Genomic DNA, 14,931 nt, shown 5'->3' with positions numbered 1-14,931 from the left:
AAATAAATAATATATATTAATTAAAATTTTCTTTAAATAATAATAAAACAAAAGATAATAATAACAAAAAGACAAAAAAAACATAAAAAACATAAAAAACAATCATAATTAAACCTAACATAAGAATATTATTAATAATAGATCCCTTCCAATTCTAAAATAACATAAGTAGTCAGGAAATGTTAGATGCTTTTAGTCACCGTACAATATATATGACGTCATTAAGGCCTTGAATATCAATAATATAATGATGTATATTGCATTAAATGTTGCTGAATAAGATTAGGTGGCTGAATGGGATTTGATTAGAGTTGCTTCTACTTCTCCAGCAAGAGTTTTTCTTCAATAATTAATTACATCTCCAAATTCTAAAACCTTTTAAGCCACTCCCCACAAATTACAATTATACCCTTTATAGCTATATTTTGTAATAAAAACAAATATTAAAAAGATAATCAATATCTTTTATTATTTTTTTAGTAAGTTTTTTTTAAATATTAAATTTTACTATAATTTAAAATTATGACTTACTTTTTATAATTTTGAAAGCGTGACTCTTTTTCTATTTATTACCGGTATTGCTGACGTTTTCTGAAACAGTAAAGTCGGTCATAAAATATTGATTTGATAAAATTAAACGGGTTCAAACTTCTGTTACAAAATTATTATGCTCACTTTTTTCTAAAAGGTCTCATTTTAAAGGCTAAGTTTTCGGACACTTTTCCATTAATCGTACATTCAACTTTTTTAAAGATCATTGAGAATTTTACTGATTCTTATCTTCAAAACCCAGAAATGTATACAAACTAGATCGGACGATAACAGTTAATAAGATTAAGACATGTAAAAACTTTCCACGTCTATTATAATAATAAAAAATACGATAAATGTTTATAAAAAATATAATTTTAATGACAAAATAATGCTTTTTTACACAAATAATAGAAATTTTAAATCTAAAAAATTGACAAATTTTCTAGACGAGGTACACGTTATTGGTACATTTGTGGACTCTTTTTAAGAAAAAAAAAAAGATAATTTTGGAAGATAAATACCCAACAAATTGATTTTAAGTTTTAACAATCTGACATAACGGTATGTGAGTCTTTAGCCTACTAGAAAGTCAAGGGTTTAAATCTCACCAAAGATAAAAATGGTGTGTGAGTTTATTTGTTCTATTGACTTCACGATATGTGAGTCTTTAACATCCTAGAAGATCAAGGGTTCAAACCTCACCAAAAATAAGAAGGATGCGTGAGTTTATTTGTTCTATTTATTATATATAAAATATTATATACTTCAAAACAAAATTGATTTTAACATTAAAGTAACCCAAAAAATAAGGCTAAAAATGGAATATGTAACTAAAAATCAGAAAGTGCACAACAAAGAAACCAATACCATTTGTCGCCTTTCCCCCATTTGCATCCCCAATAACGTGTATACCATCCTCTTTTTTATTAACCTGGATATTCAACCCGTTATATGAGCCGATTAATCCCAGGACGACCACCTGCTTTGCAAATAGTCCAGAGTCACCGTATTTAAACCTCCGTAGCCACAAGGGGATTTTTATCCCTCCTTGAATTTAAACCTGGGACCTCCAAGTTCTTTTTGACCTTTGGAGCCGAGCTCAAACCAATCGGACACCACCCTTATGGTTTACCATCCATATTTTTCCATTGCAACCGGAAAAAAATAGAGCTTGTGACAATACTTCCCCCTCCCCCTCTTTCAATTCCTTCACTCAATCTCCATTCACTCACCATTTGAATTGATTGTTATCAGTGGTACACATTTTTGGTAATTTCAACATCATACACATTCTTGTGTCTCATCTTTCTCCATTATTGTTGTTCATCTCCATAAGAAACCTTTCATCCACTCTGATCAACTTGTATTCCATTTCAAGATCAATCTTGCACTCTTCTGAAACCACTACCTCTATATAACCCACCCTCCACCTCTCCAACTTTCATCATCTTTAGCCAAACCCCAAAACAGAATCATCAAGAGTTCACAACATCAATGGCAATCACCAAGTTTCTTTTGCTTTCTCTGTCTTTATCTTTGGTTTTAGGTGTGTCTTGGAGCTTTGATTTCCATGAAAAGGAGCTGGAAACAGACGATAGCTTGTGGGAGATGTACGAGCGGTGGAGGAGCCACCACAAGGTGGCGGCAAGCCACCAAGAGAAGCAGAGACGGTTCAATGTGTTCAAGTCCAATGCACTACATGTGCATGAAACCAACAAGATGAACAAGCCTTATAAGTTGAAGCTTAACAAGTTTGCTGACATGACTAGCCACGAGTTCAGGATCACGTTCGCGGGATCCAAGATCAAGCATCATAGAATGCTTCAAGGGGACCGAATTGGCAACAAGACTTTCATGTATGCAAATGTCGATACTGTCCCTACTTCCGTTGACTGGAGAAAGAAAGGGGCCGTTACCCCTGTCAAGGATCAAGGCCAATGCGGTAAATCTTCAAATCTTAGATGTGCTTCTTGTACTAATAGTTGTCAGTACTGCGATCTATGTTTTTCTTGCTTGTTTCCTTTAATGTTTGTTTTGCAAGCTAGTATCTTCACGGAAACAGCCTCTCTACCCTCTGAAGTAGAGGCAAGGTTTGCATACATCTTTACCCCAAGCCCTATATATGCATGGGGTTTATTGGGTTTGTTTGGTTTTAAAAAGACTACAATGGAGCATGCATCAAGTACAATCTTTTATCAGTATGAAACTTTTCATCTCTTTGCATTACAGGGAGTTGTTGGGCATTTTCAACTGTGGTGGCAATAGAAGGAATAAACCAGATCAAAACCAAGGAGCTAGTGTCATTATCAGAGCAAGAACTTATCGATTGCGACAACAGAGAAAACCAAGGATGCAACGGAGGCCTAATGGATTTGGCGTTCGATTTCATCAAGAAGGTAGGAGGTCTAACTAAGGAAGACAGCTACCCTTACACAGCTGCAAACGGGCGATGTGATTCTAACAAGGTACAATCTTCCTTCGCATAACCTAGTTTTCCATATTGGAGGTTAGACTTTGAATCATTTCTCCCCGATATAGATTAGAACGTCCCTTCTCTCTTTAAGGGCTCTTTTGGAGAGTAATCTAATGGGATTTTACATTTTTTTCACACGGCAAATCAACTTGATATAAACTCTAATGTTTTGATTATTCTTGTTAGGCAAATGCTCCGGTGGTATCAATTGATGGACATGAGGATGTACCTAAAAATGACGAGAAAGCACTAATGAAAGCAGTAGCACACCAGCCTGTTTCTGTTGCCATTGATGCTGGAGATCCTGATTTTCAGTTCTATTCGGAGGTAAACACAGAATAAAACAACATAAACGTATTCTTGATACTTGAAGGAACATAATCAGATAGAGAAAAATGGCCTTTAAGAACAAATTCTTCAACTTGAAGAACGCAATTCAATCTTAGAACTCAAATGTAAAGATGGGACAGAATCTTGAAAATTAAAAGATATTTGATCAAAGAATTCAAATATGAAAATGGTTTTTCTGTATGGTGTAACAGGGGGTTTTTACCGGAAAATGTGGAACGGAGTTGGATCATGGGGTAGCAGCTGTCGGATATGGTGTAACTCTAGATGGAACCAAATATTGGATCGTGAAGAATTCATGGGGAGCCGAATGGGGAGAGAAGGGATACATTAGGATGCAAAGAGGAATATCTGATAAGAGAGGACTCTGTGGCATAGCAATGGAAGCTTCTTATCCTATCAAGAATTCTGCTCTCAACCCCAAACCATCTCCTACATCATCTCCAAGAGATGAACTCTAAATTAGAAAGTTCCCCACACACACACACATAAATAGAAAATACTTAGTGTTTGCTCTCCTAAAATTTTACATTTTCTTGCTTAAACATTGTGAATGTATCTTGATGGAAACCTACTATTTCTATGATGTAATAAATATTTCTTTTCCTTTCTCTCTGCAAAATTCAAGATTTCAATTGCATAAGCATAGATGAGTTACAAATTCTTGAAGGAACACACAATAATCCATTTAAAAGCAAATAAAGATCATCAGACAACATGAATCTGGTTTTTATTGTAATATGTTTATGCTATAAGTACTTTATCATCCATAGCACCTGATGGGGTCGTTGCATCCCTTTGCAGCGCTCTGTTTAGAACCCGCAAGTTCACCCTTTTCCAGATACTGCTGATGGTACTCTTCTGCTCTGTAGAATTTCTTGGCTGGAAGAATTTCGGTCACAATCTTATCTTTATAAGACTTCTGCACTTCATCCAACGATTCCTTTGCTAAACGAGCTTGATCCTCACTGTAATAGTATATCCCTGATCGATACTGGGTACCCACATCGCCACGCTGGAACAAGAACACGTTATCCAGGAAAAAAGTTAGGAATTAGTCGAAGAAGATTGAGCATTGTACACAAATAGGATTTTAACACACACAAAGAAAGGTGGAGCTTTCAAGGATTCAACTGGTTCCTTCTTCAAGTTCGGCTCAACTCCTTTTAGTTTTCGATCTCAAAATATTTAGATTTTAGTAATTTTGTGGTTAAAACGTGTAAAGATTGCCGAACACCCTGATGATTATCCACCTATAAGGTTTCCACATGTGCATGAAATTTATGCATGTACATAAAAACCAGGAAATAATTTGAATCATTTTTATGCACAGGAGCATACCAGAATGATTATTAGGTTTTACTCGGTTTTCCATTTTTTGTGATTTTCACCTTAATCTGAGTCATGATTCCAATACCTCTTAGTTCATTTCCATATGAAAAGCCTATTTTTACAAACGTTCTTGTTATAACACCAAAATAATTCGTTGCCATGACCAATTCAAGGTTTTTTAACCTAAACAAGCAATCATAATCAGCAATCCAGTTGATCGTAACAATTTTAACCCAAAATCTAAGAACATGATCATCTTCCAATTGAATTCACAAACACCACTCGAGTTCTTAGTGACAATTTTTGAATCAAGAACATGATTATAATCCGATCAAATTTACAAAGTACACAGAGATGAAAACGGAATACCTGACGATTGAGTGTAGTAGGATCATGGCGGGACCAAAAGAGAGCGAGTAGGTTGGTGTATGCACAAACAGACCGGTCGAACTGGACCCGAACAACCTCGGCATGGTTGGTGGTTCCGGTGCAGACCAATTTGTAGTCAGGATTATGAACGTGACCTTGAGTGTAGCCAACTTCAGTTTTGACGACACCTTCGAGACGCTGGAAGGCCAGCTCCACTCCCCAGAAGCATCCAGCTGCGAATTCAGCCAATTCGTGCCCCAAATTGTCCGGAGAATCCGTATCCGGATTCAATGCAGGGTTCTTGGTTTCATCGGAAGCCATTTTTCTGTTGGACGAAGGAATCTGTGCCGCTGATGTGCGATTTCTACTTCCACAGTTGACGCTTCCCATGGCCTGTATTTGCCTATTTCGGTCAAGAGTCAACTTGGTCGTGGATTAATTTACAAAACTTATCCTTGAAATATTTTAAGTTTACATTTTTAGTCCTTATGAGTTACTGTTATTCATTTTCTCTCTTAAAATATGATTATCTTAATATTGAGATCTCTAGCATGTTAAAAATGGCATTTTCTACGTATATCAGATTCTTCGAGAGCATCCAATTGTCGATCGGTGATCAGTATTATTGGATTGTATAAAAGAGCAGGCACTCGGTACAACATTTTTGTCAGTCGTCACTTTTAACAAAAACAAGAAAACAAAAATTGGTACCAAACATTCAAATTGCTTATAGAAACCAACCAAAACCCAACTTTTTAAATTAAAGGAAAAATATATATCAAATCTAAAGAGCGTTTACTAAACACTTACATTGGTAAGCGTTTGTCAGTTTAGTTATCTTGTCAGATGAACATAACAAGGTCTGAGAATCTTATCGGGTAAGAAGAAAGACAAAGATTTAGAGTCTTACCTGCCCGGTAAACACTTATCGGGTTTAAAACATTTACTAACAATCCATTTTGATGATCGGAAATGTTACATAAAAGTTAAGATGATCTCTTTTATAAGTAAAGTTACTGGATAAGCGTTTGATAAACGAGTAATAAATCTAAATCGAGAATGTGATTTGAAAAGTGAATTGATATATGATCTTGAACCCATGATCCATAGAAGTCGGACGGTAACCCGTAAAAGAATTTGGGCCAGAATAAAGCCCATACTCTTGAAAAGGGCTATTGGTTCTTGGCCCACTTTGAGAAACATTTCTCTTATTTTATTAAAAGCAAATTACGTTTTTAGTCCATGTGGTTTGTTGAAATTTTCTATTTTGATCTTTATGGTTTTAAAATTACGATTTTCATCCTTATATTTATAATTCATTATCTTTTTTATTCTTATAATTTAAAATTTATTGTATTTTTCATCCTCATTATTTACAATTCATTTATATTTTAGTTTTTCATACTTAAAAGTAGTGTGTTGGTTTTAGGAACGAAAATAAAAATGAATTACAAATCATAGGGATGAAAATCGTAATTTTAAAACCATAGAAACGAAATCCGCAATTTTTAATAAACCATATGGACGAATAACGTAGTTTACTCTTTTATTAATAATACGTTAGTCTATGCTAACATTGTTAAATTTTGACTATAAGAGGTTGAATGATATGTTAGGGGAAAACGTTTAATGGGTAAAGTGTTTATCGGCAAAAGTCACTATTCTTACTTACCTTATTGGATAACATCCCGTTCATCAAAATAGATCGTTGGTAAACTCCTTTTACCTTATAAAGTCTTATCAGTTCGAGTAACTTAGTTGTCATTACTATGCCTCTTATCAGGTAAGATTTCCGAACTTTGTCATGTTAATTCGGTAAACATATGATAAACGGCCTCTAAACATGTTTATAAAACCACACGTATTATCAAACGATATGAAGCTTATTTTTCATTAATATTTTCATCTAATTATAAATAAATGTAACATTTGGTTAACTTATCAGACATATAAGGAACTTGATTTGGTAAAGATTAATGGACAGGAGATTAGATAAATGATAAACAAACTTATTATGTGTTCGAACGTTTTGTCAATGACTGCTTAAATGTTTTTTTCGTTATTCTCATATTGACTTTAAATTATGAAAAAATTTGGTCAACATCTTTGATGGTTTGACCATGATCCAGTCAAGAATGCAACATGACTATTATCTACATGTATCTTTGTATACGTCATTAACAGATAAATATAACGTGTTTTTATATTCATCTATTAAGTTGCATCTCCTTCTCGTACTTGTTATCTCCTCTTCATGCTTGTTTTTTAAATAATATAAGGAGACATATTTTACAAACTCAGTCATTAGTACACACCAATTAATTGAGATATTTATAAAAATGATGAGTGTTTGTATATTATGATTTGGATATTTATAGAAGATTATCATAGTTCATTTATTTTGATCAACACTTGTACCACAAAATAATCAAAATATTCATTATACTAATTGAACGGTTGAAATTGATTTCTATACTTTGTACTAATGTTTGTGATTGTAAATGAAACCACACACACACACATATATATATATATATATATATGAAGGATCATGCGATAAGTTAAACATCTTGCGAGAAGTTTCAATATCATTCATATTTAGACTCTTTTGGGTGTGTTTAATCATATATGATTAAGTTTGTGTATCATGCATGTAATCATATATGATATTGAAACTTCTCGTTTTTTCGCAAAATCTTAGCTTTTCGTTTGAACCTGCCCCTATGTATAGAAAGAGAGAGATTTGAGTTCATACAAGAACAATAATTAAATAAGAGAACACAAAATAACAGCCAAATCACATATGATTTATTGCGGCCAAGTCGTCTGTGTTCTATAATCACACGTGATTCACATGTGGTTTAACCTTTTTCTTATTCTTTTATTTTGAATACTTTCTCGTTTGATCCTCTACACATACACACACGTGTGTGTGTGTGTGTGTGTATAAGGGACATTTTATTTACAAACCATCTAATTCTAACAAATTATACAAACCATAATCAAATACTTACATTAGTAACCAATAGATATTTATGAACAGTTATCATGATTAGTTAATTACAGTTAACATATGAATGGAAGATGATAAGGTTCATTTATTATGATCATATGACTTTAAATTAGAAAACAAAATGAAATCAAATATTTATTAGACCATGAAATCTTAAACTTGGTTAAGGGGCCGTTTATCAAATGCTTACTCGGGTAAGCGCTTATCAAGTCACATTCCCTTACCGGATGAATATGACAAGGACCAAGAATCTTACCTGGTAAGAGCGAAGTCACGAACCGAGAGTCTTACCCCGCAAGTGATGGCGACGACTCTTACCACGGTTAGCGCTTACCGGATAAATTATTACATACGATGTTGTTTGGTAGACTAAAATCTTACTCGAAAAATAAGTAAGGGATAGAGTTGAAATTTACCGTTAAGCGTTTAACGGGTAAGTGTTTAAGTAAACGGCCCTTAAGTTCTTAATAACTTCTCTTATGTTATTGTATATACTAGGTTTAATGTCTATATGAGAGTAGCACACATTTGATTCAAATTGATGACTCCATTGAATATGCAAAATAGTAGATGCAATGAAAATCATAGAGACAACGCTAACGTGCACTCAATCGTTGGTTTCTGCAAGCCTGTAATGTTTGAAGTGGTTGTACTTTTAAGTGAAAAATCACTACACGAGATGCCACCACTAAGATCTACCTTTCATGAAGATGGCGTAAAATTCATGCTGATACCTGGATGTTTTAAATATGAAATCACATTTTGTCCAGCATAATGTTTCATGTTGCATGTGCTTCTAAATTATAGTAAATTGACCTGATTTTCATGCACAGTCCTGGATGGAATATGAGTTTCCTGAAAGAACGGTACCAGTCTGCCCAATTCATTTGCTTCCCTTTTACTATCCATCTTTTTGGACATAGTTTTTTTTGGTATTCTTACCATATTTTTCCTTTGTAAATGATTGAGTTTTACTTTCGAGTTTGTTCATTTAATTACAAGTAGCAAAAATTATAAACCACTAATGTATAAGTCAGTAATTAAAAGTTAAGAACAATCAATCTTATGAGTTTGAAAACTCCGTTATCTAGCAATTTCATTTCAAAATCTACGACCAATCAATTATCATCTAATTTGAGACGTAAAACCAAATAGAACCTTTGACGCGGCCTACTAAGTCGTATAACACGTCGTCCGCACATCACAAGGTTCCCTCACGCGTATTATCACATGTGATAAGGATGTTCTCACATTCTCATAAAATGAATGTGTTCTCACCTCCATGTATATGTATATGTATATGTATATGTATATGTATATGTATATGTATATGTGTGTGTATATGTGTGTGTAAAAATTATGGATTGGAAATACGTAACCAAAAAGTCAAAGGCCGTGATGAGAATGGATTAAGAATGTCTTTTGCTTGAAAGCAACTTGATTATGATACTAATTGAAATGGTTGATACGTTAAAGCCTGGCATTAATCCAGATTAACTCAAATCCAAATATACTAATTATTTAATTAATTAATTAATGGAGTCTTTATTTGAAAGCAAACACATTGCCCTACTCGTTCATTTACGTGATGTTCATTCCTATCAAAATATCTTATTTTATTTCATTTTTTATAAATTATATTTGATTTTTAGTTGATCACATTAATGGGTATAACTCTTTTGCCACATATATTTAAAACAAACATATTCCATATTTATGGGAAATTGACTTTAAGAGTTGATAACGACATCAGAAAATTCAGATTCAGTCGTTTTTCTTTATTATCAGTTATTTTTTTGTTAATGTTATTCGTCTTGTATTTTTTTTATGAAACGATTTTATGTTGTATGGTGTTTTATTATTTAAATATCAAATTTATTTATTTTGTTTTTATATAAAAAAATAAATAATAGGAAATGAAATTTTGATAAATAAAGACAATCACATTTATGATGAATATTCAATTATAGTAATAAACTGTATTTCTATTAAATTAAAAATTAATTAAAATCTATAGTATGAGTTAAGGGTCGTTTACCAAACATCCGGTAAGTGTTTATCGGTAAAATTCAACACTATCACTTTTCTTACCCGGTAAGATTTTGGTCCACCAAAACGGCATTGGTTACAATAATTTACCTGGTTAATGCTAACCGTGGTAAGAGTCATTGTCCTCACTTATCGGATAAGACTCTCGGTCTTTGCCTCGCTTTTACCGGGTAAGATTCTTGGTCCTTGTCATATTCATTCGGTAAGATAATCTGACTTAGTAAGCACTTACCCAGGTAAGTATTTGATAAACAGCCCGATTTAAAAAATATCTATTGGTTGGCATAATTTATAACTTGATTAGTGTGGATGGCCTAATCCCTTTTTGCATTGTCCATACCTACTAGTTTGGAGGCTGCTTTTAAGAGTATGAAATAATAGAATTTGATTAGTTTGTGATTTTAATTATATGTTAATTATTTGATTCTTTTAAAAATAATTATTCTACCAAAATAATCATGTTAACTAGGGGTGTTCATGAATTGAGTTAATCGAATTGAAGACATTTGAACAACTCAATCCAATGTTTACGGTATGAAAAATATTAAACCAACTCAATTCAAACCAAAGTGCAACCCAACCCAACCCAAACTGTACGGGTTGGTCGGGTTGATACTTTAATATACTAAAATATTCTTCTAAACTTGAATATGTTATTTCTTTACTCATAATTTTTTTTCATCTTCAACCATTTGATACAACTTATCCATATTTCTTACATACATCACATTCAGTTAATTTTCCCAATTTACATTTATATGTTCACAGTTACTGAACATATATACAAATGAGTTGTATAGATAGGTAAATAGATTGAAAATATGTGTATATGAAGAGCGTACGTGATAGTGTAATTGTCTAATGTATATATTAATAGAAATTCCAACAATGATATGTGTATATGAAAAACGTACGTGATAATTTACGTCTTCAAATTTGGTTTATTTATAATACATATTTTTGACATCTTTTAAATACTTAATTTAAACAGCAAAAATCATAACATTCAATTATTAAACAACTTTAAAAAAGCGTTTATTAATAATACCGACCATCCATGACCTTTCATTACAAAGGATCCTTCCTTTCTAAGCCCATTCACCACCTAACAACCCACTAATTTTATTAACTAAAAACAGAAAAGAATACAAATATATATATATATATATATGTATGTATATGTATGTATAATTATATGGTATCCGCTGACCCAACATATACAAGCACATGCTTTTACCAAATTCTTTTGAAAAACAAAAACAAAAAGAATCAAACAATTACTTTTCTTTTTTAATTAATTAATTAACAAACTAAACTTTTGTTGTAGCAAATGGCAGAATCATGATTACCATTGACTTGTCCACATGATGGTGTCTCATTCCTTCCTCTTTCTCTTGGACAATAACAATGATGACGTGGCTTTAGCCATTTCCACCTTTTTAACCAACATCTTCCATCTCACCTCTTCCCACTTGTTTTTCATTTCTTCTCCACCTTTCATCTTGAATCGTCTGCAACATCAAATTACTTCATTAACCCTCAACCTAATCACCATTATTTGTTATCCTCTAACACCATATATACCCCTAACCTACTTCATTTAAAACTATATTTGAAGGTTTATTGACTTTAAACGCCAAACCAAATGAACCCAATAAATGGTTTAGGGGCTGTTTACCAAACGTTTATTCAGATAAGCGTTTACCAAGTCACATTATCTAACCGGATGAATACGGTAAGAATCAAAAATCTTATCCGGTAATAACGATACAAGAACCAAGAGTCTTACCCGATAAGTGAGAGCGACGACTCTTACCATGATAAGCGATTACCAGATAAATTGTTGCATGCAATGTCATTTTCGTGAACTAAAATCTTACCCGATAAGTAAATCATAATTTCAAATTTTATAGGTAAACACTTAGCGGGTAAATATTTGGTAAACAACCCCTAATTTTCTTGAAAACTTTCGTCTCTAAAAATAGTTGAGGATAAGGATTTTTCCAACCAGAATTCTAAAAGTTTGACAATAGTTTAAAGTTCATTGAACGTATCCGTTTAAATTGGATCTCATTCAGACACAACTAAGCTACTTTTACATTAATGCTTTTCTCATCCAATATTATTGCACCAATTTCCTACCTAACTCTTCACACGTGAAAAACCATTCTTCTAGAACCCAATCAAGATACTTGGATGGGGTCAAAATCAAATCTACTCCACCCATGACAATGATGGTGTTACCTAACCAGGCTGAATCGGTAAACCCCATTTCGTAAAAATAGGATTCTTGAAGGTAAGATGCAGACATCTAAGTAATATGTTGTAAGTTAAAAGATTAAATGAAATCTTGGTTACCTGCAAAGGGGAACTTTACAAGTAGAATCTGGTAACTCGCAGATGGAAGCATGGAGTTTGAAGAGTTGCCACATCCTTTTGCACCGAACACACCCTCCATTCACTCTCTTCTTACAGTTTGCGAAATGCTGGATTGAGAGTTGGAGGCCTTGGCAAGTTGAGAACTTGCTACAAGGAGCCTTGTTCTTGCTGGGTTCTTTGTCATATGGTCCCACACTTATGCAACCTTCAGTACATATATGCTCCAAACACTCCATAGCTTCACTCAGCTCGAAATACAACCTCTGTTCTTTCCTATGCTTCCTGCTCCTCTTCTTCCTCTGCACATTTAAATTCCAATCAGCACTTACTCACAATTCAATTCACGCAACTGTCGTTTGGTAATGTTCAAATGAAAACGAAAAGGTGTACGCACTGATTCTGTTTCATCTATGAATTGGAGGATGTCTAGCTCAAGGAAAGGGTCATTGTTTTGAAGGAACTTCCAGCCTTCAGTTTCCTCAACGGCCTTGAAACTATTGGACACGAGTTTCATACATTTGAGGTAAAGATCAGGTGCGTCACAGAGTCTGGCCAGTTGAAGCACATCAACCACGTTTTCAATCGTCAACCGTTCAATCAAGGCTTTGGTACATCGGGATTTCAGTTGTGGGACCAGATATACATGGGACAGGGCCAACAGATGAATACCGTATTTCTCCATATCTTTCTCCATGCACCTGTTACAGATGGACATTTATTGGTCATTTATTTGTCCCCCTTCTTTTTAAAAATTAAAAGTAGCCGACGGCCTTGATTTTTTGGCAAAATCACCATCACCGGCGGTGCAGGACTAATTATCAGTGCTAAATATCAACGGTGAGTGGTGCCAGATGTGCCACATTGAACTCATAGAATGGTTGGACGGTGCAGATGTTTTTGGATGAATATTTTATTAATTCTACCGGTAGCAATTAAATCTTCCAAATGAATAAGATAATGATTATAATAAACGAATAAATGGTGGCTTGTTGTTAGGAACTGACTTGTGCGAATAAAGGAATCCGACGAAGACCTCGACGGCGTCACATGGAACGCCGAGGATCGGAATAGTCTTCTCGGAGCTTCGATGCTTTTGCGGCCTATCAATCATGCTTTCCAACACCGTCGAAGCAGATGCCTGAATCCACATATCAAACAAAGCACAAATATCTTAGAGTCCTTGAATCTGACTATTCGAACGTTTACAGTATACAATCAATTGATTCAGCTTGAAATTTCTAATAGACGTTGAAAATGCATCCCAGCACCGTGAAGAATGAAGATCTGAAAATCAAATCTCCAATCTACCGGAAAACCGGAACTACTCCCTATTACAGGGTTTAAATAAGAGGTTTTTCCAATAAAATGGCGTATTCGTTTTCACAGATGAAGAACTTTGATTTTTATTAAGTTTCAGGTGGAAGAACATTTCAAATCTTCCATGAAGTGACCAATTAATTACCAGAATATTAGCGTGCGCCGGAATCCTTCGACCACCAGACGTTACAATCTGAACATAGGTGTCCGTGCAGTCACCGGAGACATTGTCGGATTCTGTAGGAGATGCCGGTCTTCTACACATGTTGACGGAAAATATTAACGGCGAAGATGTTCGTTATAATAATTAACTTCGTATCCTGATCGAGATAAACGGAGAAATTTTGCCGATGGATCATCTCACGTTAGGGTGTCTGAATATATAGACAGCTCAAAGCCATCCAAGATGGAAGAGAGTACACTACAATTTTTGTCCTTTGACTATTCACTAATGTGCAATTTTAGTCCTTATTATTTGCTTCTTTGGTCAAAATCGACGATTTGAGGACCAAAAAATAACAAAATAATCAATCAAAAAGAAAAACAAAACTTCAAAGGACTAAATTTGCAAATTGATAAATAGTTTAGGGACCGAAATTTATACTTTTAAAACTATTTTTTGGAAGAGCATGCAGCGTACCATTTACCAATAAATTCAGGGCCACCACACTCTCTAAGATGGAGTGTACAATAAAAATGAGACGAAATCACGACCGTTGATTTTAGGATGCAAGTGGGGTAGGGAGAAATCTGATGTGGCAAAAAGATCTAAACCAGCTCATCGGACGATTAAAAGCCAGAATAAAAGGAAAGGCGACCTTTGGAAGAAGGACCATTTTAAGTCTGACGTGGAAGTAAGGTGGTGGAAATTTGTCCACGTGTGATGCCATATCGATCTGATCTTCAATGAGGTGTAAATAATCATCACCACTTGTCATATGACGACGTGGAAAATAAATATTAATAATTAATAAATGCAAAAAACAAAAACAAAAACAAAAAAGGCGTCACCCCACAAATACCACTAGATATTTTTGTATGGTATTTCTAATATTTTGTTGGATATTTATTTGTGAATCATAATAATAATATCGATCCGGGGTCATTTACCAAATAC

At 33.9% G+C, this 14,931-nt stretch overlaps 3 protein-coding genes across 3 annotated transcripts; 1 reads left to right on the top strand and 2 right to left on the bottom strand.

The window, feature by feature from the left end:
* The first annotated feature begins 2,028 nt into the window (after nt 1-2,028).
* On the top strand, nt 2,029-3,977 carry LOC112508672 (vignain-like). Its single transcript, XM_025113365.1, has 4 exons — nt 2,029-2,476; nt 2,764-2,999; nt 3,194-3,334; nt 3,550-3,977. The coding sequence occupies exons 1-4, from the start codon at nt 2,029-2,031 to the stop codon at nt 3,814-3,816; spliced, it is 1,092 nt and encodes a 363-aa protein (XP_024969133.1). The 3' UTR covers nt 3,817-3,977.
* Nucleotides 3,971-5,437, bottom strand: LOC112508673 (peptide methionine sulfoxide reductase-like). Its single transcript, XM_025113366.1, has 2 exons — nt 5,057-5,437; nt 3,971-4,370 (listed from the first exon to the last, which is right to left on the bottom strand). Exons 1-2 carry the CDS (start codon nt 5,375-5,377, stop codon nt 4,119-4,121), a joined length of 573 nt encoding a protein of 190 aa, XP_024969134.1. The 5' UTR covers nt 5,378-5,437; the 3' UTR covers nt 3,971-4,118.
* A 5,892-nt stretch (nt 5,438-11,329) lies between these two features.
* On the bottom strand, nt 11,330-14,164 carry LOC112509812 (BTB/POZ and TAZ domain-containing protein 1-like). Its single transcript, XM_025114982.1, has 5 exons — nt 13,960-14,164; nt 13,502-13,635; nt 12,892-13,195; nt 12,477-12,796; nt 11,330-11,629 (listed from the first exon to the last, which is right to left on the bottom strand). The coding sequence occupies exons 1-5, from the start codon at nt 14,077-14,079 to the stop codon at nt 11,494-11,496; spliced, it is 1,014 nt and encodes a 337-aa protein (XP_024970750.1). The 5' UTR covers nt 14,080-14,164; the 3' UTR covers nt 11,330-11,493.
* Nucleotides 14,165-14,931: the final 767 nt, after the last annotated feature.

The sequence above is a fragment of the Cynara cardunculus genome (genome assembly GCF_001531365.2).
Source record: "Cynara cardunculus var. scolymus isolate 2C chromosome LG 3, CcrdV1, whole genome shotgun sequence".
NCBI classification, from domain to species: domain Eukaryota; kingdom Viridiplantae; phylum Streptophyta; class Magnoliopsida; order Asterales; family Asteraceae; genus Cynara; species Cynara cardunculus.
This window is presented reverse-complemented; position numbering and strand designations above follow the sequence as displayed.